The sequence below is a fragment of the Drosophila innubila genome, chromosome X (genome assembly GCF_004354385.1).
Source record: "Drosophila innubila isolate TH190305 chromosome X, UK_Dinn_1.0, whole genome shotgun sequence".
NCBI classification, from domain to species: domain Eukaryota; kingdom Metazoa; phylum Arthropoda; class Insecta; order Diptera; family Drosophilidae; genus Drosophila; species Drosophila innubila.
The window spans coordinates 23,585,865-23,611,864 of NC_047626.1; the positions used below are offsets into that span (position 1 = coordinate 23,585,865).

General features: G+C 37.4%; 6 protein-coding genes across 6 annotated transcripts; 4 read left to right on the forward strand and 2 right to left on the reverse strand.

Annotated features, from left to right (window-relative positions):
- The first annotated feature begins 789 nt into the window (after positions 1–789).
- On the forward strand, positions 790–7,286 carry LOC117793698 (SET domain-containing protein SmydA-8). The gene is made up of 2 exons (XM_034634081.1): positions 790–1,785; positions 6,543–7,286. Exons 1-2 carry the CDS (start codon positions 934–936, stop codon positions 7,146–7,148), a joined length of 1,458 nt encoding a protein of 485 aa, XP_034489972.1. The 5' UTR covers positions 790–933; the 3' UTR covers positions 7,149–7,286.
- A 5,992-nt stretch (positions 7,287–13,278) lies between these two features.
- Positions 13,279–20,412, forward strand: LOC117793695 (dihydropyrimidine dehydrogenase [NADP(+)]). Its single transcript, XM_034634079.1, has 6 exons — positions 13,279–13,517; positions 16,252–16,341; positions 16,691–17,446; positions 17,712–19,769; positions 20,005–20,162; positions 20,231–20,412. Exons 2-6 carry the CDS (start codon positions 16,297–16,299, stop codon positions 20,316–20,318), a joined length of 3,105 nt encoding a protein of 1,034 aa, XP_034489970.1. The 5' UTR covers positions 13,279–13,517; positions 16,252–16,296; the 3' UTR covers positions 20,319–20,412.
- Positions 20,413–21,068: 656 nt separating this feature from the next.
- LOC117793702 (COMM domain-containing protein 3) lies at positions 21,069–21,987 on the forward strand. The gene is made up of 2 exons (XM_034634086.1): positions 21,069–21,296; positions 21,358–21,987. Exons 1-2 carry the CDS (start codon positions 21,122–21,124, stop codon positions 21,819–21,821), a joined length of 639 nt encoding a protein of 212 aa, XP_034489977.1. The 5' UTR covers positions 21,069–21,121; the 3' UTR covers positions 21,822–21,987.
- On the reverse strand, positions 21,850–23,470 carry LOC117793700 (methylmalonic aciduria and homocystinuria type D homolog, mitochondrial). The gene is made up of 4 exons (XM_034634084.1): positions 23,308–23,470; positions 22,984–23,222; positions 22,483–22,811; positions 21,850–22,422 (listed from the first exon to the last, which is right to left on the reverse strand). Exons 2-4 carry the CDS (start codon positions 23,201–23,203, stop codon positions 22,105–22,107), a joined length of 867 nt encoding a protein of 288 aa, XP_034489975.1. The 5' UTR covers positions 23,204–23,222; positions 23,308–23,470; the 3' UTR covers positions 21,850–22,104.
- A 117-nt stretch (positions 23,471–23,587) lies between these two features.
- LOC117793701 (neuferricin homolog) lies at positions 23,588–24,569 on the reverse strand. The gene has a single exon (XM_034634085.1). The coding sequence runs from the start codon at positions 24,528–24,530 to the stop codon at positions 23,682–23,684; it is 849 nt and encodes a 282-aa protein (XP_034489976.1). The 5' UTR covers positions 24,531–24,569; the 3' UTR covers positions 23,588–23,681.
- A 487-nt stretch (positions 24,570–25,056) lies between these two features.
- On the forward strand, positions 25,057–25,884 carry LOC117793703 (RING finger protein vilya). Its single transcript, XM_034634087.1, has 3 exons — positions 25,057–25,415; positions 25,471–25,637; positions 25,690–25,884. The coding sequence occupies exons 1-3, from the start codon at positions 25,077–25,079 to the stop codon at positions 25,847–25,849; spliced, it is 666 nt and encodes a 221-aa protein (XP_034489978.1). The 5' UTR covers positions 25,057–25,076; the 3' UTR covers positions 25,850–25,884.
- The last annotated feature ends 116 nt before the right edge of the window (positions 25,885–26,000 follow it).

Sequence of the window (26,000 nt, forward strand, 5' to 3'; positions counted from 1 at the left end):
CATTAGTTAGGATTTAACGAAAGGTGAGAGATGATTCTAATTTTTTTTATAGTTTTGTATGAGTCGATGTGAAATTACGTGAATTATACTATAGTTCAAATATTTTTATTTCAATTTTTCATGAATTTCAACTTCTAATGTATTATCGTTTAAGTTTAAGCTAATCAAATAAAATACATAAAACTATGACTATAAATTACCTTTTAATATAAGATCTGTTAATATTTGAGCACAGTTTTAAATGTACACAAATTATAAATATTTTAGATCAGCTTGCGATAGTACTTGGAAACAATTTGAGAGGGTATGCAGTCTTTAACAATCCCAAAATAACTATGCTTTCTACCAAGAGAAAAAATGAATCTAGTAAATTCTCTAGTCGAACGCCTTTTAACACCTTTAATTAATTTTTAATTATAATTTTATCGAGAGTAGAGAGCCATAGTATCAACATGATCATTATAAAATTAACATAATTATGAGCAATCTTTAATAATGAGAACTGTTTGCATTGCCGCACGTTCGTCTCGTCGCGTCGCACAGATCGTCTTAACATGCCTCGTGGCAAGCAGCCGAAATGCCAAATGAATTTTCGGCTTTTGTGCGAAAACATTTTCCGACATTTTCCGACATAAAAATCATGTAAAGCTGGAAAACGGCGACAGTTTGCAAACGGCAGCCGCGAAATACGCGCCAACAACGGATCGAAAAGAAGAAGAAAAATAAGAAAAGAAAAGTGAAGAACGAAAATCAAATCAAGATTCATAAAATTAAAAGATAATATTTTGCAAATTTTGTAAAACTTAAGAAACTGAGTTTGAGTTTAAAAGCAAGAATTGGAGCAGTTTTTTGTTGTTTTTGCTTGTGATTTCTGTGTGTATTTTGAATACCCCCCATCTGTATTAAGTGTTGAAAAGTGTTAAAAACTTGACAATGATTTGCCCGAAACGCACGTCAGAGTTGCTGGATTTGCATCTGGCTCCGTTCAAGGATAAGGATCCCGCCTGGGAAGTGGGCGTCTCGAAAATTGCTGGACGTGGTGTTATGGCCACACGTCATTTGAAGCGGGGCGAGATCATCTTTCAGGATAGTCCGCTGCTCATCGGATTGGCTGCCCACGAAGAGGACTCGTTGAATTCATGCAGTGTGTGCTTCAAAGTGTTGCCCGATACGAGATTCATGTGCCGCCAGGGATGCGGTCTTCCCGTTTGCAGCCTGTGTGCCAAGAAGAAACAGCACAAAACCGATTGCGATATGTTTAAGTCGTGGAGCCCCAACGAACCAGATGTGGCCAACTCCGTGATCATCCGTCTGTTGTGTGTGGCACGTGCGATCAATTTGACGAAAGATCAGCGGGATTTGATCTATTGCCTGCAGGCCAATTTGGATAACAATCATCGCACTGAGGTCCGTAATGCCGCTAAGTGCTTTAAGAATTTCCCCACCGACAAGAAGATCGTGGAGATCATGAATCGCACCGTTGCAGTGCTCCGAACGAATGGATTTGATAAGACAAATGATCGGACCACGGATCATCAGGAGTTTAATTTTCGCGCCCTCTATCCGCTCTTTGGCGTCATGAATCACGATTGCATTCCCAATTCGTACTATACTTTCGATGAGAAGACCAACAACATGATCGTTCGTGCCGCTGTCGATATTCTTGAGGGTGAGGAGATAACCACAACGTATACGAAACTCTTCACCGGCAACATTGCGCGACATCTCTACCTCAAGATGAAGAAGGGCTTCACTTGCAAGTGTCCACGTTGCTCCGATTCAACGGTAAGATATCTACATTGATCTATAGACGATTTTCCAATTCGAAATCAGATAAAACAGATTACTAAAGATCAAATCAGAAGACATCTTTATTTATTTTACGTCAACTAAGCAATTTACAAATTTAATTTTTTAAAAACTAATAAATTTGATTATTATAAATTTAAACTCATATAAATTTAAAACTAAACACATACAAAAATTAATTTAACTTTAAATGTGTAAAAATTAAAAAATTACAAGCTAAGAATTAATAGTTGATAATCTTCAAGTAGAGAAATATATTAGGTTCTCTATAAAACTGCTAAAGTAAAAATTGAGAAAATTTTAGGTGTGAAAACAATAAATGATTCTCAACTAAAAAAATAAATCAGCTTCTCTATTTGAAATACCTACTTAGGATAGAAGCATAAAACAAAATAAAGCTACATATCCTAAGTTTGGAAATATTCAAGTAAAAAATATAAAATCAAATTAGATTATATTTATTCATTAGGTAAGATCGAAAGATAAAAGCTGAAAGTAAATCAAATTAAATATGAAAGGAGTTGAGAATGTATTTCATATTGTGTACTTTAGATCGAATATCTCAGATCTTAAGGATTAATTTTTATAGTTTGAGGTTCAAGGTTCATCCTATTTCTAAAGTTGAATATTTACAATCGGAAATAATAATAACAAGTACATAGAACATGAATAGTATAAAAGATAGAATCAATTCAGAGAATCTTAGTTTAATAAGTTTAAATCAGAAAATAGTTCGAATTGTATCAAACAAAATAAAACAACCATCCACACAAATCGAAGAAATGTTTACGATTTTCTGATTAATTTTCGAGATTTCAAAATGCAGGGTATTTCGCAGTCAAGCAGTGTCTGCAGTTGCAAACAATTTATGGGATCGTTCGTAGTTAACACAAATTGCAAATGCAACACTGATATTATCGGTGCAAAAAGTGTTCTCACAGTTTTGACTTGATTGAGTGTGCCCAAAAAGATAGAAATATTTCATTAGAATAGCACATCTCAATCGGTGGGCAATTCAAATGTGTTGATTGATCGAGCAGCTGTATAAACTACTTACCACTTGTTCAACTACACACCGAGTGTCTGTGTGTATGTGTGTGTAGATCGTGTGTTTGTTTTGTTATTGTTGTGCATAACAAAGTGAGGTAAATTGAAAGCGGGGCAACATAAATTGCGCATATTATTATTATGAATAGAGACGCGCGTTGCGTTACTATCCATCAAAGGTCAGAACCCCTCTCCACCAAACCACTAAAGCCGTAAAGGATATATACTCATGATCAGAACGACGAGCTAAGTCGATATAGTCAATTTTGTCTGCTTCTGGTTTCTAGTCTCTCAATTTAAGCCTATCTTCACAATACAGATTACAGGTCCGTTTTTACCCTGCAGGCAGTACATATGTCGGACCCATCTGAATCGAATCACTACACCATATAGGCGCTATAAAACGATCTGTCGAAAGTAACCAATTAGTAGTATACACTTTGTTGTTCCTTAATATATAGTATTACAACTATTTTAAAAAATTGTGTATTTTGTACTGTCGTAAACATTCTGAAAACATCGGACTATTTGTATTGTATGGCTGACATAGGAGCTATAGGTCGTAAATTAGCTATTACTTAGTATGATAAAGTTTGTTGTTTTTAAGATATCGCAACGAATTTTTCAGTTTGTGCAGTCGTGTAACATACATCCTAAATAGATTTGACTTTAATTTGACTATTATTTCATATTGCTGTCTTTGGAATGATCAGTCAAAAGTGGAATACAGAGGTCTGCTAGGGCATCAAATCTTCGACGTGCTGAAGCTAATAATTCTAATGTTTTTTTTGGTATTTTTTTTTAATTACATTTTTTTTTTATTGCGATTTTTTCTTTTTTGACGTTGTTTTTTTTTTTGCTGCTGCGTTGCAAACAATGAAAATGCACATTAAGGATTTCCTGTGCCCATCGCAATTCATCCGAAAGCAATTAAACACACACACAGAGATTGTTGTTGTTGTTGTTGTTGCTGTAATTTGTTGTTGTAGCTGTAGTTATAGTGATGTTGTTATTATTTTTGTTAGCCCGGCCATAAATTAATTCAGCTTCCAGCGACGCAACAAGTGGCAAACTGCAAAATGCGCAAAAGCAACAAAAATATCAACAACACACAACAAATAAATGTATGTGTGTGTGTGTGTGTGTGTATTTATGAGTGTGTGTTTATTTTTAACAGCAAAGGCAATTCAATTAAATCACAAATAAATATGTATTTCGATTGCAAAAGCTTTAAATTTGCAAGAATATTTTTAATAGACATTCGCATGCCTCCAAAATGAATTTGAATCTTTTTGTAGCTGTATCTATGTATCTTTAGATATAATTCTAGCTATCTATTAGTATGCCAGTTTATCTAGCTATTTATCCGTTGTTGTTGATCTTTTGATTTTTTGATTTCAATCTGATCTACAATCGTCACGGGTCTCTTCCCCCAAAATGACCCTCGTCTTGTCTCTCTTGTCTGTGCGTTTGTCGCGCGTTTTATGGCTTTTAATTTTTTTATTGGCATTTTTCATCAACATACATAGATACATATATTCATATCTATACATAGCTCTTTTTCTTGGCCATGGTCAGAGATGAATGCATATAGAGAGTACGCTCAGTCTTGGATGTGACATTCGTTGTCGTTCCTTTTGATTTTACTTACAAAGTGGTCTGGCTCTATCATTAAAAGCTATTTAAATGCTCAAAATAATTGCCAAAATCTTCATCATGGCGCTTAAGTACATCATTTGTCAACACACGTCCAAATCGTGTGTGTGTGTGGGTGTTATGGCAGAAACTATTCAAGTTCATTCGCAGTTCACTGAACTTGCGATTAAATGTTTTAAGGGCTTCTGTCAATGGGGTTGGCATTTTTATTAGAGATGAGCACTAAGTAATACTATCGATAGTATTAGAAAAGTATTGTGTTTGAAGAATTTTACTGTTAATAATGTCTTTAACTGAAGTATCAACAACAGGAATCTATTTCAAAGCACTCAAATCGAACCAAATTAACAATTGACAAACTATATCGACCTTAATTTATTAAAATTGGAGCGACAGAGATTGGGAATCAAATAAATCGGACATAAAAAATACTTGGGAAATGGGAAATAATTGAAAGATGGATCAAATAAACGGAATAAAAATTATAAGAAACATGAGTGAATATCCACTTGATATAAAATATGGTCAAATGAATAATTCTTGGCCTAAAAGAAAATTAGATGGTTATTGAAAAGCACCATCTTTATTTGTATCTTTAATCTATCGAACAGGTTAATTGCACTTATTCTAAGCTATTTTACCATCTGATATCCACTTGATATAAAATATGGTCAAATGAATAATTCTTGGCCTAAAAGAAAATAATAAATTAGATGGTTATTAAAAAAATCACCATCTTTGTTTGTATCTTTAATCTATTGAACAGTTTAATTGAATTTATTCTAAGCTATTTTACCATCTGAAATTTCAGCTGCATATTTTTTTGTTTTTTATTCATTTTATCAACGATTTCTATAGCTTTAGTTTTCTTTTGTTTTAAAAAAAATATATACTTTTGACAACACTGAATTTGCAGCTTATCTTTATTATCTTACTATCTTTAGTTTATTAAAGAGAAATTAAAGTAGTGACGACTAAATGAACAAATTTTTGTTAAAGATAAATTGATAAATTTCTGTTATTTTGGTCAAGAATTTCCAGTAATGGTGTCCTCAGATTGTATACAGATACTATATATAGCTATATATGAAGTAAAGATGCTGAGTAAAAGAAATCCATAATTCAAAGAATTGTACACAATTAATTTATTACTGTCGTACTTATCGTTGAAATTTATGGGTTGCAAATTAGCAGAAATATTCCAAGACCTCGAAGCTCAAAGAGAGTATGCATATTAAAGAAACGATGACGTGTCTAACCTTCGAAATAGGGGCATGATCATGCTCTAAAGCTCTTGAGATTCCATGTTGGATTTTGTCAATCTCAAGCGAGCAAAAAGATCTCTTGTTCTTCCATACAATTCGTTAATAATAAGCACCATGTTTTTTATGTGTCAATTTATTTATGATCTGCATAGAAACGTGCATATATAGAAAAAGACAGATATACTTATAGATAGCAAGATAGATAGATAGATATGTATTTATCTGGCGTATTTTTAGCGCATCTGTTGAAAGGAATGTTAGAAAAAATGTTAGAATAACTTTGCAAATACGTGTCTTTAATCTATGGCTATATACCGGTTCTGAAAAGAACTTAACATTTTGATATATCTTAATTTTGATGCAGTATAAAAATCTTTATATTTTTATTAAAAGTTGGATTAATTAAATTGTTTGAAATCAATTAAAAGAAAATAAGGGATATGGGAAGGAAAATAAATATATCAAATAATTTTATTTATTGTGGTATGCTTGTAACATTAAGAAAGATACCCTGTATTTTTTGTTGAATTTTTTCTGGCATAACTTTTAAGTTTGTGAATTAATCCTTGTGAAATATTCAAAATATGTAAAAAATATGTTTGTTATCAAATTTTTTTTTAACCTTTAGTTTTATTCTCTTTAAAAATTATATAAAGTGTTATTTATTTTAATACTTAATTAAAAAGGCTTGATCCTTGAGTTCACGATCTTCTAATACTATAGACTAAATAATTATTATTGTTTTCTCGATTTATCTACTTACAGGAGAAAGGCGCCTTTATATCTGGTCTCTATTGTCGGGATACCAACTGCAGTGGTTTGGTGGTGCCGGAAATAACTGGACTACCACATCCAAATTGGAATTGTTTGGTCTGCAAGCAGAAGTCAACGCATGTCCAGATGATGAAGTCCCAGGACTTTGCCAGCGGTGCCATCAATGCCAAGGCAAATTCGAATTCTCTGCGCACCTTGGTGCATTATTTGAATGAGAAGAGCGATAGTTTCATACCCAACAGCAATTATGTGGTGATTGATGCCAAGATGAGTGTATTGAATCGTCTTGCCCTGGGTCGTGAGGATTGCAATGAGGAACTGGTGTCCTGTACACGATTGCGTTACAGTCGCGACATTACACAGGTCATGGATAAGCTGGGATTGGGCGATTCCCTGTTGCGCACTCAGTTGGAGACGCAGCTCCGCAAGGAGGAGGAGAGACGTGCCAAGAAACAGAAGGAACTGGCTGAAAAACAACGTCAACTCGCTGAACTTGAGCTGAAGGCAGCCGAGGCTGATAAACTTCTAGCTGCCCTCGCAGCCGAGGGAGCTGAGGGAGAAGTTGCTGCAGCTGCCCCGACACCTGAACAGACCTAAAAAAAAAAAATTGAGGCAGCTCCTCCTCGATTTAACCCTTTTTTTACCCTACAGCATCCCGACAGCAGTTCACTTGATGTATTTTTGTTTTTATGTCTCGTCTCGTATTTGTATTTATTTATTTATAATCAATTAAAATATATATGCATACTCGTACATACTAAATATCCGTGTCTATATATTCATTCTCTTCCACCTTTATTCTCGAACATTTCGGAATGCCAGACACGCATTTTCACCGATGCGGGGGACTGTCGGCTTTAGCATCGATTTGTCAAAACGCTTTCTAATCCCAATGTCAGCAAAAGTTTCTTTTTATTATTATAATAATTTGTTGCTTCTAATACCCTGTACATACGCTGGAAAGGGGCATATTGATTAGTTAATATGGCATTCCATAAAATTCTAAAATACCATCAATATACGCGACAAGATCTTTAACTTATTCGAGCTGAGGTACTGCTTAAGATACAGTTAGTGATGGTACTATCGCAAGTACTATCGATAATATTTGTTAAGCCTGTTAATAGGTAGAACAATCACAACAATAACTCACCAGGTTATCTATTATACCTAAAACAATTTTTGAATTTGAGTTTTTTTTATTCCTATCGAAAATATCGTAAAGTTACATTAACTTACGTATTTCTAATGCTCAAAGCGTTTTTTATGTGAATCTGTTTCTTAATAAAGGGTATATTTTGGTCGTGAGCTTATGAAATTCTGAATATTTTAGCAAAAAAAAAAGTGTGTTTGTGAAATTTCAAGATTTAAGAAATTCATTTCTCGCATTTTGATTTTTATTTGATTTGTTAACATTTGTTTTATTTGCCATAAAAAGTTGCAGGCCGTTAAAAAGTTGGCGGCCGCATCTATTTTGGGTCGCCAGCGACGGTTGCGGCCAAAGAAGGCGGCCCCGTTTATAAATCTGTATATTTATACCCTTGTGCATCATACACAATCTTCCACTAAGCCAAACAACAAAAACTAAATACACACACACTTACATCACACCCACACAGATTACACACACGACTCGAAAATGCAGCATGTAATATTTATTTGTTTTGCGCCTTCTTAAATATAATTTTTTGTTGTTTGTTTTCACTTTATTTTGCTCGACTAAATTGCTCATTAAAATTAAATTTCTTTTGAGAAAATTAAAATTGAGAATTATACGATTATTTTATGGTAAATATGCAAGATTTACGTCTAAATTACTAAGTAATCGTATCAGCATTTGAAAACAATCTTCATATAGCCCGAGTTAATTGGGATCTTTGCTTCTCGTAGATTCGATGGCGTCTGAGAAGTCTTAAGAAATCTATAAGTCAGTTTGTCTTTAATGGCTTTAAAATGATTTCTGTCTGATTAAAAATAGAAACAGGATAGAATAAGGATAGGATAATAATAAAAAAGGATGAAATTTTTAATAATATTTTTAGACCCATTAAGTTTGTTTTAAGGAATATGTGCGCAACAGGCAGAAGGTATCGTGGCAGACCCTTTAAAGAACATCAATTCTTGATCAGCATCAATAACCGAGTTGATATGACAATGTCCGTCTCTCTGTCTGTCCGTCTGTCAGTATGAACACCTAGATCACAGAGACTATAAGAGCTAGAGACACTAAACTTGGTATGTAGATTCCCCTACATTGCAGGCAGATCAAGTTTGTTTCTTTTTTGTTTTTTGGATTAGACCACTATATCATATAGCGCCCATAGGAACAATCAAGTTTTAGTATGAAATACTTTTTTGTTTTATGAGATATCTCAACCAAACTGATACAATATGCATTTAACTTAGTTTTTTATATTCTGACCAAAGTTGATTAAAATCAGACCCCTATATCAAATAGCTGTCATAGGAGCGATTGGGCAAAAATCAAGTCTTAGTATGAAAAACTTTTTTGTTTTTTGAGATATCATAACCAAACTTATAGAATATGCATTTAAGGTAGTCTTATACATCCTCGGTAAGGACAGTTTGATCAGCGCCCTCAATATGACGGTTGATGGCCTCAAAGAAGCTCTGGCTAAATGTCAAAGTGAGCACAAAGCAGAGAAGGAGGAGGAGAAGGAGGTGAAAGTGGTAAAGCAGGAAGAGAAGAAGGGGATGGTGAAAGAAGAGAAACCAAAGGAGCAATGGCAACAGCAGAGATTGAAGGAGAATAAAAAAAGTCAGGGACAAAAATTGCAGGAGAACAAGAAAAGTCAGGGACAGACATTGAAGGAGGAGAAGGGTCAGGGAGAATTGGAGAGAAAGGTACAGAAGAAAGAGGAGGAGAAGCTGCCCTACACAAAGAAGCTTCAACAGATTTTGATCAGCGCCAAGATTATCGACCAAGGACGGAATTTTGACACAAATCTAGCTGAATCCTCCGACGATGAGAAGGGGAAAGTGAAGCCTAATTTCGTTAGCGTCGAGGAGCGTCGCATTCTTAAGATGCAGTTCGAGCAACTGTCTCCAGAGTCGATGCATGACGTCATGCATATTATTGAGCAATCCGAACATGGTTGTGTCAGCAACACTGATCGGAAGTACAACGTCATGTACTTCAGACCCCTGACCATAAGTCTCATGAAGAGGGCCATGGATAGTGCTAGCGGCTTGCCGAACAAGGCCAAGAAGACTCCAACGAAACGAGCCCCCAAGGCGATTCAGGAACCCAAACCCAAACGTACCTACAAACCACGCAAGGACGCGCAGCAGAAGGCCCAGGACATGACTTCTGGCGAGGATTCGAGTGCGTCTGTCAATGATCATCAGTTCCCGATGCCAATGCCATTGAATAATCCTACAGGTCCTCGTAAATATATTTAGAAAGAATATGGTGAGGGGTAAGAGAATCTAATGATGGCAAGCAGTGTATACTTCATTATAGTTATTTTAGTATCGAAAATAAGAAATCATGAATTCTTTAAAAAGGGGGAACAGTTTGAATAATTATTATTAACATTCATTGTTAATTATCAAAATAAACACAAATAAAATACTGTTCTTGTCGCAATACTACTATTTTATTTATATACTACCATTTGCAACGAATTTAATTAATCCTGACACTTCTATAGTTGTCTCTCTTACACTTAAAGCATGCCCAAGCAACAACGCATAAACAAACATTGCCGCTGCGTCTGCTCTCTCGACGAACTTAACGAAGATAGCAAGAGAGTGCGAGACTCGGCCGGTACTTGCACCTACTATAGTGGCAGGCCATTTCACAACCTTTTCACAACCATATTATTAAGTTAATCAACCTAAAAAATGCATTAAAACATTTGGCAAAAATCACGTGCCTTCTTCATACATTGCACACATTCCCAAAGAATGTGCCCGTCTCAAATGTAACGGATTTTTACCAATTTTGGTATTCTTGAAATATCTGTAATTCCGATGTTTTCTACCGATCTTAACAGTTGATATGGTTTTAGAAAGAAAACAGGTATTCTTCAAATAACCATCCTTTGGAATTAAATCACAGTTATGTAGGATTTTTTGAGTTTTTGACCAATTCAGGTTGACCTCCAAAAAAATTGTTTTTTTTACAGATATTGCCTATATATCGTATCATCCATTGATGATACAGCGTTTTCGAAAATAAAAAAAAAGTCATTTTCACTCCACGCTAATGCACAGGTAATTGAATAATATCATTAGCGATATAATTTAAACTTGAATTTAATTTATTTTGTGTGTATAGCTATATTCCTTATAGGCTGGAATAACCACGCATAACCTAACATACCTTATAAAAAATCTGCATAGCATAGTAAATACATTATAAGTATGAAGTAGATTAGTTTAAGATTGTGTCTCATTAATCAACCGACTGAAGAACTATGCAGACCAATTTGCTCAGTCTTCCCCTGCTTTCCCTTCCTTGTTTCCACTTTCTCGTTTGGCTAAAAGCAATTTGTGATTAGGCAGCATGCGCGACAAAATTTTAGATGGAAACTAGCAAGACAAGTGGGACAGACAGACATTCCTCAAGACTTGGACACAAAATGATGATGATGATCAAAAGATCATGATGCGTCTACGTTTAAAGATATTGTATCTATGTACGTGTAGGATACATATAATAATATACTTAGATACAAATTCTATATCGTCCGGATCGTCATTCTATATGTGGCATAATTTATTGCAATTTTTATTATAGTTTTATTTATGATTTCAAAGCTCTCAAATTTGTTTAGCTGCTGCTATGATATTGCTCATGTTGTTGTTGTTGTTCTTGTTGATTTTGTTATAGCAAATATTTATGGCAGTTTATTGTTTTTGTGCCTGTGCAGATTTTGATGTGATTATAAGGCATATATCTTTTCATATTTTAATTGCACACAGCAATATATTTTAGTACTTCAAGAACTGTTGACACAATATACATACATACACACAATTTTTTTTGTTGCAGTTGCTCTTTTTCTATCGTTTTTTATGTATCATACTGTAGATATATATGAATATATAAATTATATATTTATCTTCAGATTGTAGATGATTATTCCAACGAAACTGATATAAAACGCAAGTATGTTATATAAATCTGCCAATATCTCTAGGAAAAATCGATGTATAATAATAATGTTATAATTCTTAATACCTTTCTGCATCTTATTCCCTTTAACCCCTCTAAGATGAAAATATTTTCCCCTTGATCTCTATAAAGATAGCTAAAAGTAATGGCACACTTTTACAGCTAATAATGAGAAACAGATGGCGCATCAAAACATTTTAGGTTATGCGCTATACCTAATTATGTGTTAAACCATAAAAATAAATGATAATAAATTATATAGAATTGCAGTGACATATGATAAAAATATCGATGGCAAAGGGAAACGGAAATCAATGTTGAAATATTCATGAAGCGTGTAAAAAGTTTTGTTTATTATTGTTTGAATTTTGCCTGTAATTTATTTTCGACACGGTTGCAGGCTAAATAATCGTAATCCGTAAGTACATGTGTACAAATGTACATATGCATATGTATGTATGTGGTGTAAAAATTAAATGCGCATTTTACTATTTGATTTACTTCTCATGGCCGACCCCATGTAATTTATGTATTCTTAATGAACCATAGCCATAACCATTGACCAAATGCTAGAAAGTGACCATAAATTTCGGCAATTACATCGCCAGCTGGCTGTGCCTATTTTGTGGGTGGGTGGATAATACACATTCCAGAGAGTATAATTCAAATTGCAACGATCTGTCTTGATTAGAAGTACCTACTTTGTTTATCCTCTACATTGGCATTAAAAATTATATATTTCTCTCATTCATTCGCTCTTCACCTTTAATTAAGATTTCATCAATTTCGTTAATTATATGCTCAATTTAGTTTTGGCGGCAATTTGTTGTTAATCGAGCTTATGATCTTAACATAAACGTAGCTCTTGGCCAAGAAAATTACGTAGTTTAGTAACTTAAGATACATTTTTTATACCTTAGATTATGTCATTGAATCTTTAAAATTTTTGTTATATGGAATAAATAAAAAATGATCGAATTCACTGAAAAAATTGAATGGCATGGACATTTTTTTAGTTTTAATAAATAACTTTAGCAAGCATATTTTCTAAGAAGTTGGAATTTAATTTTATAAAAACCTTTAACTACAGATTTGTACCTTAAAAATCTTGAGTGATCTGTTTGAATTAGTAAAAAAAAACCCCCCGTTGTAGATTTAACAGTCTGGCCACCTTTCGATCAAGCGCTGCCAACAATAACTTTACAATGCGGCGCTGCCAGACTTGCACATAAAATTGACGCTTCGTTAAGTTGAGCATCACAAAACGACAGGCAACTTAACGGGCCTTTTTAAAATAAACGTTATTTTTATCGTTAAGTTTGTTGGTCTTGCAAGCTCGAAAGTGCAAGCTTCAACCAAATGCGCAGCCAAAGCATTTGTAGCAAAAAAGCTTTAAATTAGCATTATGATGGCACGAGGAAATGCGATCATTTTTCACAAATACTAATACAGGGTAATAAACCTGGCAGTGTCGGCAGCAAAACAAAAAGTTATGAGAGTATGTGTGTGGGTGTGTGTGAATCTATGTATATGTCTGTAGATAACCGTATGTACGCCGACGCCCTATGTTATTGTTAACATTTTACAGTTTTTAACAAATGATTTTTCATTCGGAATTGTGCGTTTCCAGTGTGAAGACCGATTTCTGTTTTCCGTTGAATTCGTGCAAAAAAAATAAAGTAAACAAAAAGATACAAAACAAGTTTTTTTTCTGTTCAAATTCCTATATACATTTTTTGGATTTCCTTGGATTTCTTTAAGTGGAAGTGGAAATATTTGGTAGAAAAACAAAAAAAAAAAATAAATAAATAAAATTAATAAAGGTTTGTTCCGAAAAACTAATCAATTGAAATTGACCGCAACCCCAAAGAATTGTTCAGTCAATTAACATGAATCTATTTTATGTGCGTTATGTATTAGATACCAGTATGTTTAGATTCCAACCGGTGTCTCTCTATGGACTGTGAATATTAGAATAATCGCAATATCATTAGCATACTCGCAGTTTGTCGTACGAGAGTCTCTCGATGTCGCAACCGAGAACTAGAAACGAAAACGAAACTTGAAATAGAATTATTAATATTGCTGATGATGGGCGTTTGGTTTGCAAGTTGAATTTCGTGCTGATGATGTTTATTAAAGTTTTGTTGTCTATACGTATTGTACAGTGAACTATCGCTAGAAAACACATACATAGGTAAAATAATAAAGGCTAAGATTGCGATTTAGTTGGAGATTAAAACTCAATGCAGCAGTATATTGAACTATGCGGAAGTGAATTATTAAAATCAAACAAAAAGTTTCGATTCATGAAATTCATATTATGTATTTAGAACATTTAATCGAAGAGTAAACTCTGAATTTTAAAAGCGTGTAATATTTTAAATAAATTTTATGATATTAAATTAAAAGGAAATAATTAAACTATTGCGACTTATAAAATTGTAGACACAAACATAGTAAATATGGTAAGAATTTATGTATAAGCAATTCGGAAGTTGTTTTTCTCTTTCACATATTGTACGCAAGTGAAAATTTTCATGGTGAAGTGCTTTACAAAAACCAAGTCGCAATAAGTAAAAGTCTTACAACTTTACTTAAAATATTACATGAATGATTGCCAATAGTAGTTTTTACTTTAGCTAATCAGTGATGTCAAACGACGCCTGAGTTTCAATACCTTCCCGTAATCTCTTTTATCACCATGCACTAACACAAACAATTTACTTATTTTAATGCGCTTATTTTTCTATTTTTTATGTCTTTATGGGGGGTAACACGTGAAGCATTACAAATCAAATTGTGAGGCGCGTGTAAATTGATAATGCTTCCCACATAAGTGCATAATTCACTTAATACTGTACTTAAGTTGCACACACAAATGTAAAAGTACGAGTACGAGTCTTAAGTAATAACGACTAATCAAATAATTCCGGTAATTTATTATACACTGGTCAAGGGTATATTTCATAGAAACGCAAGGATCTCAGAGATGTTAGGAGCTAGAAACACTAAATTTTGTATATAGGCTCCTTACATGTCCATGATAAGTATCTAGGTACCAGGGTAACTTTTAGTCGAGCATTCTCGACTAAAGCTTTCTTACATGTATTTTTTATTTTAGCTCAAGGGGGTAAATGACAATTTAACAATCAGTCGCATGCAAAGTGATAATGCTCTACACTTCACTTGAAACTGAGTACTTAAGTGTATTACGAGGCTATCTAAACTTCATATTCTTAAGTCATATCGACGAGTCAACAATTCTGAGAATATTATTGTCTTATCAACAGAGTTGCAATGTTGCTTTTGCTATTGGTTAATTTCATGACCTATCCAAAACACACATGATATGAACATCTAGATTCTAGAGTACAAAGAACCAAGTAAAATAAGAAAAACTGGATAACAGTTTGCAAAGTAAGAAATGTATTTACCATTTATGAGGATTGAGCAGAGTGTGTTTGCCATTCATCATTCTTTGAAAAAAAATAAAAAGAGAAGATAAAATCAAATGCAAATAAAGAAATAAGACACTAGTTCTCTAAATAAAAAGAATTTTCAATAGTTAAAGAGAAATAAGTTGGTCGAAAGAGTACAAATAAGAGAAGGAATGACATGCATAACTAGAGTATCAATTTAAATTAATTAAAAAATCTTTTGAGTCATAGTTTGAGCGATTTATAAAATCAGATGATAGAGAAAATGTAAATTTTATCAATAATATAACAGAAAAATGAAAAAGATACAAATACCTGCGAGAACTGCTTAAAGAACGAAATAAATTAAAGTGAGAAAAATTCCGCTTAATATGTATTCTTGATTTTTTTAAGTACATAAAAAGGATAGAGTACCTTAAATGATGAAAAATGAAAGAAATAATAGGAAAGCATAGAAAAGCATTTTTCAATCATCCCAATTGATAGAACAGTCAAAAGAGTGTACACAATTCGGTATGGGCCAAAAGTTTATGCGATTCTTTAGGCTATTATTTATGGAGGGTTTGTCGGCATATAGAGAGGCTATTATTTATGGAGGGAATGTCGGCATATAGAGAGGCAAAAGTGTATTAAAAGTCGTGGCACTTAACATACACAATCTTCTTTAACCTTGACAGTAAATGATAAGACGCTACGAAAACATATGGGCAAAACTACTATGCCTGACTCTCTGCTATATACACACGTATGTACTACATACATGGTCGTAAATATATATGCATGTATTGGGATAGCTATAGATAGTGTGTCTAGTGTCTATATATATACATAGATACAACCAATTGGTTGGCAAGCGCCACAGGGCTCTTGAAATACGCTAATCTCTCAAGTGTTCGCGCATCGGACCACGCCAGTTTTGATAAGAAGAGCATTAAAACTAAACTGAACAACTGAAAAATACTGTAAGACCCCTCGACGAGATTAGATCTGCTCCATAAACATACATTCATATATATACATATAAATCTACATATATATTTCTGCTTTAACCTGAAATCGTTATCTTATTTGTATGTTCAGTCTAATTTCACAAGCTTAATCTTTTTATACTTGACAGATCGCAGTTTAGGAAGGAAGTCCAGTTAATCCCCCCAGCTACAAGATGAGTCCACCGGCCATGCTAAGCAAAGATACGCCCGACATTGAGGTAGGTCTAACCGCAACAAAACTACACTGGGAAAAATCTTTTGTTCAATTATAGAAAAAAAAAGAGATTACAACAAAACTATTGCTAGCTTAGATGTTGTTAGATAGGTTACAGGGGTTATCAGCCCTCGATTTCCTGTCTCAAGAACTCCGCACAAGTGTCTCAAATATTTCAGCGACAGTGTAAAATTCAAAAAAGAATCAGCTTGAAATGAGTTTAAATTCAAAACGAGCATCAAATGAGAAGCTTTTAAACTAAGGTTTATTAATCGGTAATGAAATATTTATCCCAGTGTACAGTAACCTCAGGTTGTGTAGATTAATCGAATGTTTTTCGCAACTCCTTGCAGGATCTGCTGGCGCTGAATCCGCGCGTGAAGACGCAATGCAGCGTGGTGCCCACGAAGCAGACGAAGGAGAACAAGAAGCATTGGAAGCGCAATGCAGATCACATGGCGGTGCCATGCACAACATTGGCCAACAACTTTGAGGACATTAAGCACACGACGCTGTCGGAGCGTGGAGCACTCGAGGAGGCAGCCAGGTGCTTGAAATGTGCCGATGCACCATGCCAGAAGTCCTGTCCCACCCAACTGGACATCAAGAGCTTCATCACGAGCATTGCCAATAAGAATTACTATGGCGCCGCCAAGGCAATCTTCTCCGATAATCCACTTGGCTTGACCTGCGGCATGGTTTGTCCCACGAGCGATCTCTGTGTCGGCGGTTGCAACTTGCAGGCCTCTGAGGCAGGTCCGATTAACATTGGTGGACTGCAGCAATTTGCCACCGAGATGTTTAAGCAGATGGGCGTCCGTCAGCGTCGATCGCCGCATCAGAAACCTTTGGCGCAGCCGAACAAGAAGATTGCTCTGCTGGGCGGAGGACCTGCCTCCCTGTCGTGCGCCACATTCCTGGCCAGATTGGGATACGATAATGTGACCATCTATGAGAGACGCAGCTATTTAGGCGGACTCAGCGCATCGGAGATTCCCCAGTATCGACTGCCCATCGATGTGGTTAACTTTGAGATTGATCTGGTCAAGGATCTGGGCGTCAAGTTCCAACTGAATCGTGCCCTCAGCACCAAGGATTTGACCGTTAATGTAAGTAGTGCAAGCACATTTATTTAATATTTTTTAATACTTTCCGAATTTAACCGATCTTTCGATCTTTTTGTTATATTTCCGAGCATTTCCGAATTATACTGATCTATCGATCTTTTTGATATTTTCCTATCTTGTCCCATTTTTAACGATCTTATTCGGTCTTCTTGATCCTATCATACCTTTGTTGAACTAGTTCGATTTTTCTTTGATCATTTCTGATCTCTTGCTGATTTTGATCCACAATACTCTTCCTTTTTTACAGGGTCTGCTTGCTTCTGGACACGATGCCGTCTATGTGGGCATTGGACTGCCTGAACCAAAATTGGATCCCATTTTCAAGGGCCTCAACATCGAGTCTGGCTTTTATACATCCAAGAACTTTTTGCCCTTGGTCTCCGATGGCTCCAAGCCAGGATTATGTGCCTGCAAGTCGGCACAGACGCTGCCCAAGCTCTATGGCAATGTGATTGTGCTGGGAGCCGGCGACACAGCCTTTGATTGTGCCACCTCAGCGTTGCGTTGTGGTGCACGTCGGGTGTTTGTTGTTTTCCGCAAGGGATCGACTGGAATACGTGCTGTGCCCGAGGAGGTGGAGTTGGCGCGTGAGGAACGCTGCGAGCTGATGCCATACTTGAGTCCACGCAAGGTGATTGTCAAGGATGGCCAGATTACAGCCATGGAGTTCTGTCGCACCGAGCAGAATGAGCAGGATGAATGGGTCGAGGATGAGGAGCAGATGGTTCGCTTGAAGGCAAACTTTGTCATCTCGGCTTTCGGTTCGGGATTGCAGGATGCGGATGTGCGCGACGCGTTGTCCCCATTGGAGTTCCGTTCCGGATTGCCTGTCGTCGATCGCCAGACAATGCAGAGCAGCGTGCCACAGGTGTTCCTTGGCGGCGATCTCGCTGGCGTGGCCAACACAACCGTGGAGTCGGTCAACGATGGCAAGGTGGCTGCATGGAGCATCCACTGTCAGCTGCAGGGTCTGCCCCTGGACACGCCAGCTGCTTTGCCCCTATTTTACACGGACATTGATAACGTGGACATTTCCGTGGAGATGTGCGGCTTGAAATTCGAGAATCCCTTTGGCCTGGCCTCGGCACCGCCAACCACAAGTGCCGCCATGATTCGACGTGCCTTCGAGCAGGGCTGGGGATTTGTAGTAACAAAAACCTTTGGCCTCGACAAGGATATGGTCACAAATGTTTCGCCCCGCATTGTGCGCGGCACAACCTCCGGCTACAAGTATGGACCACAGCAAGGATGCTTCCTCAACATTGAGCTAATCTCCGAGAAGCGTGCCGAGTATTGGCTGCGCTCCATTGGCGAACTGAAGCGCGATTTTCCCGAGAAGATCATCATTGCCAGCATCATGTGCAGCTACAACGAGGCTGACTGGACGGAGCTCGCGACCCTGGCGGAGCAATCTGGTGCAGATGCCCTCGAACTGAATCTGTCGTGTCCCCATGGCATGGGTGAGAGCGGCATGGGCTTGGCCTGTGGCCAGAAGCCCGAACTGGTCGAGGACATCTCCCGCTGGGTGCGCAAGGCCGTCAAAGTGCCCTTCTTCATCAAGCTGACGCCCAACATAACAGACATCGTTTCCATTGCTGAGGCGGCACAACGTGGTGGTGCCGATGGTGGTTCCGCCATAAATACCGTTCAGGGATTGATGAGCCTGAAGGCAGACGCGACAGCTTGGCCAGCAATTGGCAAGGAACAGCGTACCACCTATGGTGGCGTCTCTGGCAATGCCACACGTCCCATGGCATTGCGTGCCGTTTCGGAAATAGCTAAAAAGTTGCCTGGATTTGCCATCTTGGGCATTGGTGGCATTGATTCCGGCGAGGTATCGCTGCAGTTCCTGCAGGCAGGTGCCACAGTACTCCAGATCTGCTCCTCCGTACAGAATCAAGATTTTACGCTAATTGAGGACTATTGCACCAGTCTGAAGGCGTTGCTCTTCCTCAAGGCCAATCCGCCGCCAGTGAACGGCGCTTTCTGGGATGGACAATCGCCGCCAACGCCTGTGCATCAAAAGGGCAAACCCGTGGTACATTTAACCGGCACGGGCAACCAGTCGTTGGGCTTCTTTGGTCCATATCAACAGCAGCGTGACATCAAATTGTCCGATTTGCGTAAGAAACAGGGCGCCTTCTGGGATGCCGAGCAGGCAACTCTGGATTCCAAAAGCACCAGATGCGATGCGGCCACAAAGACCGCGCCCAAAGTAGCCGATGTCATTGGAGCTGCACTGCCACGCATTGGCGCCTACAAGAGTCTGGACAACACGCAACAAAAGGTGGCACTTATCAACGATGTGAGTTCGCTTCTTTCTCTATATCGGTTAAGTCGCTGTTATAGGGCTGTTACGCTGTAAAGCCGCTGTTGAGGCGAGGCAAATCGAATGAGCAGCAAACGTCTCATATGCTTGACGTCTGTTAACATTCTGTTAATTCGCACACCAACCACTGCTCTATATACATATATATCTCTTTCTCTCTCTCTCTTTCTGTCTGTAATCAAGTGCTAACTTTTGCTCTTTTTTTTACCAGGACATGTGCATCAACTGTGGCAAGTGCTACATGACGTGCGCCGATTCCGGTTACCAGGCCATTGAATTCGACAAGGACACGCATTTGCCCCACGTTAATGATGACTGCACTGGCTGCACGCTTTGTGTCTCCGTCTGTCCCATTATTGATTGCATTCGGTAAGCAGCACTACAGCTAATTTCAATATTCTATATCTAATAATAATTCTTGCATTTCTTTTATGCAGCATGGAGCCCAAGAAAATACCGCATGTTATCAAGCGCGGCTTGGAAGACAAGACATTCTACACACATGCACTTAGCCCGAGTCAATAGGCAATACATTCATATATATACATAAACGTTATGTTTTTGTAAAAATACAGCTAATTGATGTTATTAATAAATAATTAAACGCATTTAAACAAAAGCTTTGCTTCTTTTAAACTTTTAAAACCTAGCAATTTTATAGCTAGTTTTAGCTATTTTCAAAGCTCGTTTTGCTAGCAGAATTTGAAAATTGATATTAGCCGGAAATCTAGCTATATATTTCAGCTATTTCAGCATTTAACACTGTCTTGGCCAAAAGTCGCCACCCAGTAACATTTTCCGATCTGGCAAGTTATCCATTTTAGATGAAATGTCAAAAATAGTAAGTTGGAAAAAACTAGCTTTTTTAATTTTTCTCAATCTTGAAGATAAAATTTCTTTAATTTTAGTATCATTTTTGTTAGAATTTTGTCGACGAGCTTCAAACCTTTATTAAATAGCTAACATTTATTTTATTTCATTTTGAAATTTAAATTTTTATCAAATTATTAATAAATTGCATATTGTAATTTGCATTAACTAAAATTTGTTGGTACATTGCATAAGCTTGTATTGAAATAGTATACTATTTTTATTTTTAATATGTAATTTAATGTTTAAATAATATAAAAATAAATAAATACATTTAGTGGAGTTGGTACAATTTTTTGGAAAACGGTACATTTTTGCTAATATCTGAGAAATTTTCATGAAGTGTCAACCCCTGGCTGTCAATGTTAAATGTTGTCGTTCGTTGTGAATGGCAATGGCTCAGCTGTTTGTTATTATTATTTAGTCTTTTCTTTACCGCGGCTGCAAAATTTTGGTTAATGGCCACCGCGACGAAGTCCCTATCCACATCAAACAACAACACAGATGCTAATAATGGATTGCTCTCTGCCACCGTTGTGGCTGGCCTTAAGAATCTGGGGACAACGCTAACAGCGGCCATCAGTAAAACGCTTATTGCAAATTCACTGAAATTGACGCTCCATCCAGATGCAAGTATGTGTACACTATGGAAGTGATGACTTTGTAGATACTGATTAAGTGTGATTATTCATAGTTATTGCACCAGTGCCAGAGATATATGCAACGAACGCTGCCATCGCTAAACAGAGCGAATATGCCGTGGTCACGTTATACGCCGTTGCCACCAAACATGCCTGGGACAGTGGAACGCTGCTGCAGCAACTGGAGGCACTTGCTCTACATTCCAGCGCGATAGAGGAGCTGACGCGCGTTTACGAGGACAATCGCAAGGAGCTGGTGCTGCGTCAACTGCAGCTGGGACACAATTTTCCACACATCACCGACGTGCAGTGGCGCATTGCTTGCGATGTGAAATCCTCCACGTCCAGCAGCAGCAGCGGTGCTCCACACTTTATTATTAATCTCGGCCAGTATCGGCAAAGCAGCGGCGAGCGTGTCACAATTGTTGAGTTCATGTGCAATGCCGAGGAGCTGCAATCATTGATAAATCGTCTCAAGGATATTGAAAGACACTGCAATCAGGTTGCCATGACTTAAGCCAAATTCAAATAAGATAACAAATTGCTTTTCTGTATATACATATATATGTGTTTAATACATATATGTGTGTGTGTTTTAATTTAAAGTTTTGTACACAATGCTTGTCACAAGTCCAAACAAAAAGGGGTTGACATTTAACACAGTTGTCATCACTAAACGGCTACGTTTTCGTCTTTCAATTACATTATCATCTGCTGTCCTAGCGAACACTTGAAGTTGCACTAAAATATATGTAGTTATTATTACTATTATTAGTAGTAGTATCATTGTTATTCAGCTGTCATTGCGGGCTTGGATCAATTCGCATTTGAAACTCTGCTGGCGCCAGCAACTCCACCAGCAGATCGTAATTGTTGGGCGCAGTGCAGAATATAGTTCCGGAGAAGCAGGTTTTGTCGTTCTCCTCGGCGGCGATCAGTACACAGTCATTGAAGTTGGATAAACGCATATTAACGCCCCTAAAGCGATAATCCTGTTTGTATAATATGGCGCCATCTCGTTGCAGAAAGTATGGTCGCCCACTAAACGGATTTAAAAAGTCCGACCAATAGCCCAATGACATCAAACGATCACTGATTTCTCTAGCAGCCAGCACAAACTAACAAATATAGAAAATAGATATTAGATAGATTAAGGATAATGCATATGTTTTACTTGCCTTGGCAGCGCCTTGTTCTATGTCGCCCTCGTAGCTAAGTGTGAGCAGTGTTATTGAATAATCCCGTTGACCAACAGCGCGCACTGGGAATAGCTCGTAGATTGAGTCGCGTATCAGCATTGGACACTGACAGCATGAGAACTCTAAACGTGTTCTGTCCACGTTGTCGTCCTTAAAGAAATTGACTAGTTGTGCCAGCGGTTCCATTAGACCCACTGTCGATGTGTCGCCCTGCCATGCAGGACCGATTGAGTTGGGTAAATAGAAGCGATTGTGGCGTTTCGAGGTTAGCTCCCAGTTGGGCTCACCCTCCAGGATGTTCAGATCATCTGACGAAGGAACAATGCATGTTTTATTTATATATTCTGGGCAATAGGACAACCGGATCATGGTGAAATTATATGAGGTGACGAATTCGCTTCACCACAATGAGGACAGTGGGCACAACCCTATAAACAATTTCACCATGATTCGCATTTGACCTCATCTTCCTCATCTTACCATCATCGACTCCCCGCGACTTGCTCACTGTTTTAAAAGGTTCACCTGCGTCCGGCGGCGGTCCATTGCGCTTTGAGTAGGACGCTGTGCAGCCGCCATTGGCAGATTGCAATGGTTTAACGGTGAGTATACTACGCAGACTGTTATTGTCCTGCAAGGGCTTCACATATGCATTGCTAATCAGACAGCGTCCAAATAAACGACTCAGTGTTCGCGACATTATATCATAAAAAAAAGCTCTGCAATGCAAACGCGCAATAATTCGCTTAATTGACCTTAGTGCTCTTTGGTCACACTGCGGTTTTTCTTTTTATTTATACTCACTGGCAGCAGCAGTCGAATGTTTGAACAAAAAAAGCGAAAATCTGTATATGATTATAATTTCACGTTTAATTTTGTATTTTATTTGAAATTCCTTAATACAATGTCGAAAGTTGAAGTATGTTTTCTACCAATTTATTGCTGTGTTGACTGTCGATTTTTTGATCGACTTTTGTGATAACAGCGTTGCCATATAGCTACAAAAATAAATTACCAACAACAAAAAGCACCAAAACAATAATAAAGCTTAATTTGATTTGCAGTATAAAATTAAAATTATACATATATTTACTATATTTTATTTTACAAAAATTTACAATGATACCACAAGTGTATATAAGCTTACAAATAATTTAAGGAGTACAAGGAGTTTAGGTTCATACGCGATAAAAACACTCAACAGCTCGAGAGTCACAGTTATCATAGGATTTGAACATGGGATCACTTAGCTCCGCTTCAGGCACGCAGGCGCAGTGGAAATTCTTATTGTCGCGATTATATAGTTTCCGCGGATATCCGGACCAAGACCGGGGCTTTCCATCGCCGCTGGTTGGCGTGCACCAGACGCGAGTTCCCATCGCCTCGGACCACTCGATATTACAACCCGGATATTTGTTGCGCAGCTCATCGATTTCTGCCTTCGCTGTCTTTGCCTGATCCAACAGAGCCAGATATTTGTGATGGTAACTGGTCTTCTGGCCATTTTTGTCGTAAAAACGACCAACTAGCTTGCCCTTGTACTCGTAATCCTTCTCATAGAACTGCTGCCACTTGGCCAGCTCCAGCAAGTCACTGGACTTCAGAGTAAGCACATCATCTGCCGTCACTGGATCGTAATTCTCGAATTCGCCGGTGACAAACGAAACGGATGCATCGCGACCAACGAAGTAATTGTAACTGCAACCGGGTCCGTAGTGCTTTAAACCGCGGGAAACATCAAACACGACGCCCAGCAGCGCCAGATAAATGGGACGTCCATTCTCACCGTTGTACGTGGCCAACTCTTCAGGTGTCAAGATACTGCCGCGTGTATCTTTATCTGTATCGGTAAACTCAACAGCAACACTTTCAGCATCCTCCTGCTTTCCGGCGATGTCCAAATAACGACCAGCTGCGCTTTTAAATATATCAACAACTTCTCTCTGATAAACTTTAGCCAGGACGGCTGCAATGATTAACATTAAGGCCAATCGATATTTTAAAAGTGGTTTCACAAAGCCAAACATTTTGCTGCCAAAACTTAACTTACTAATGTATGCACATACAAATCAACATTAACTGCGCTCATGCGTAGTATGCTGTTAACTCAATATGCGTGCAAAGGCAAACAGATTTTATTCATACTCTTTTATTAAAATAGTTTTTTATTAACATAATTATTTTTGATAAGTTCGTATCATTAGAATGATTTGTATTCATGTATTTAATTTTGGTTGTAGTCAAAAGATGCATGCCAAAGTCGTGAACAGCGTACTATAATTGTATAGTTACAAAATCAGCTGATTCGCGCCAATCACAGTTACTGCACCTCGATCTAATCACTGTTGCCAACTTAGCATTTTAAAGCTAGTTCAGCTATTTTTCGGATACTTTCCAGGCAGAAACAGCTATTTTTTCCTTCAAAAGTTTGGAAGCAGTGGAACGAAAAGGCACACTCTATCAAAGAACCGTTACATTTCTCAACGGCACATCGTCTGTAATTAAAATAGAATTAATGAACATTTTTGACAAGGATGAATACCAGCAACGATAAAAAACCTGTTGCTAGTAACATGGACATGGCTACAGCCAGAAAATTGTGGATTCATTGCAATTCATGTTTTGTACATTTCATTGACAAGAAAAACATACTATTTTTGCTGGCCTGCCAGCACGTAATTTGCGAGAAGTGCGTCACAGCAAATTTGGGACGCACTCCAAGCGACGCACCTACATATACGTGCCCAATGTGCAAGAAGCAGGTGCGGGGACGTCAGGTGAACAACTCTTTGCCGACAAATCTCAAAGATATGTTTCATCCGGAGCCATGGATCGACGGATTGGCGCACGATTTTATAACCTCGTTTCAGAAGGCGCACTTTAAGAGTTTGGATATGCATATTGCTCGAAAGGTAAACTTCCCTTTAAGAAGTTGATCAAAAAAATAAATAGAACATATTTTTCCAGGAAAGAGCAACAAATAAATTGGATAAAGATTTAGAGTTGGCTGAGAAAATCTGTCGCAAGCATTATTTGGAAAATCATCGTCTACGCATGGAGCGTAAGCAACTGGAATTTCAACTGCAAAAAGTGCGTCACCAGGCTCATTTGCGAAAGAGGGAGGCGCTGCGTCGGTAAGTTAATGTTATCAATAAATGTACATATTAATAGCTAATTTTGTTTTAGTAAAATGCGGCAAAGAACTGAGTCGCATAATCCGATTAAAGAAAGAAACGCTAACCAACATCAGCACCAACAAATAAGGAAGCGTCCGGCGTCGGTGAATCTACCAAAATCAACAATTACCAGTTTTCTACATAATAATAATCATTCGTTTGATTTGTAATCAATAGTAAATAAAGCATTTCAGTGAGATGTGTGTGTGTGTGTGGGTAACATTTGAAAATAATAATCATTTGTTTAATTTGTAATTAATAGTAAATTTGGCATTTCAGTGAGATGTGGGTAACATTTGAAAATGTTGTCAAATGGTTTGT

Bases quoted from the DNA above. Each gene is read 5' to 3' on its own strand.
- LOC117793698 (XM_034634081.1), top strand. From the start codon at position 934: ATGATTTGCCCGAAACGCACGTCAGAGTTGCTGGATTTGCATCTGGCT. The intron at 1,786-6,542 runs GTAAGATATCTA...ATCTACTTACAG, and splicing joins CACGTTGCTCCGATTCAACG to GAGAAAGGCGCCTTTATATC.
- LOC117793695 (XM_034634079.1), top strand. From the start codon at position 16,297: ATGAGTCCACCGGCCATGCTAAGCAAAGATACGCCCGACATTGAG. The intron at 16,342-16,690 runs GTAGGTCTAACC...AACTCCTTGCAG, and splicing joins AAGATACGCCCGACATTGAG to GATCTGCTGGCGCTGAATCC. The intron at 19,770-20,004 runs GTGAGTTCGCTT...TTTTTTTACCAG, and splicing joins AGGTGGCACTTATCAACGAT to GACATGTGCATCAACTGTGG.
- LOC117793702 (XM_034634086.1), top strand. From the start codon at position 21,122: ATGGCCACCGCGACGAAGTCCCTATCCACATCAAACAACAACACAGAT. The intron at 21,297-21,357 runs GTATGTGTACAC...GATTATTCATAG, and splicing joins GACGCTCCATCCAGATGCAA to TTATTGCACCAGTGCCAGAG.
- LOC117793700 (XM_034634084.1), bottom strand. From the start codon at position 23,203: ATGTCGCGAACACTGAGTCGTTTATTTGGACGCTGTCTGATTAGCAAT. The intron at 22,812-22,983 runs GTAAGATGAGGA...TTCCTTCGTCAG, and splicing joins GTCGCGGGGAGTCGATGATG to ATGATCTGAACATCCTGGAG. The intron at 22,423-22,482 runs GCAAGTAAAACA...TATATTTGTTAG, and splicing joins TAGAACAAGGCGCTGCCAAG to TTTGTGCTGGCTGCTAGAGA.
- LOC117793701 (XM_034634085.1), bottom strand. From the start codon at position 24,530: ATGTTTGGCTTTGTGAAACCACTTTTAAAATATCGATTGGCCTTAATG.
- LOC117793703 (XM_034634087.1), top strand. From the start codon at position 25,077: ATGGACATGGCTACAGCCAGAAAATTGTGGATTCATTGCAATTCATGT. The intron at 25,416-25,470 runs GTAAACTTCCCT...ATATTTTTCCAG, and splicing joins ATATGCATATTGCTCGAAAG to GAAAGAGCAACAAATAAATT. The intron at 25,638-25,689 runs GTAAGTTAATGT...ATTTTGTTTTAG, and splicing joins AAGAGGGAGGCGCTGCGTCG to TAAAATGCGGCAAAGAACTG.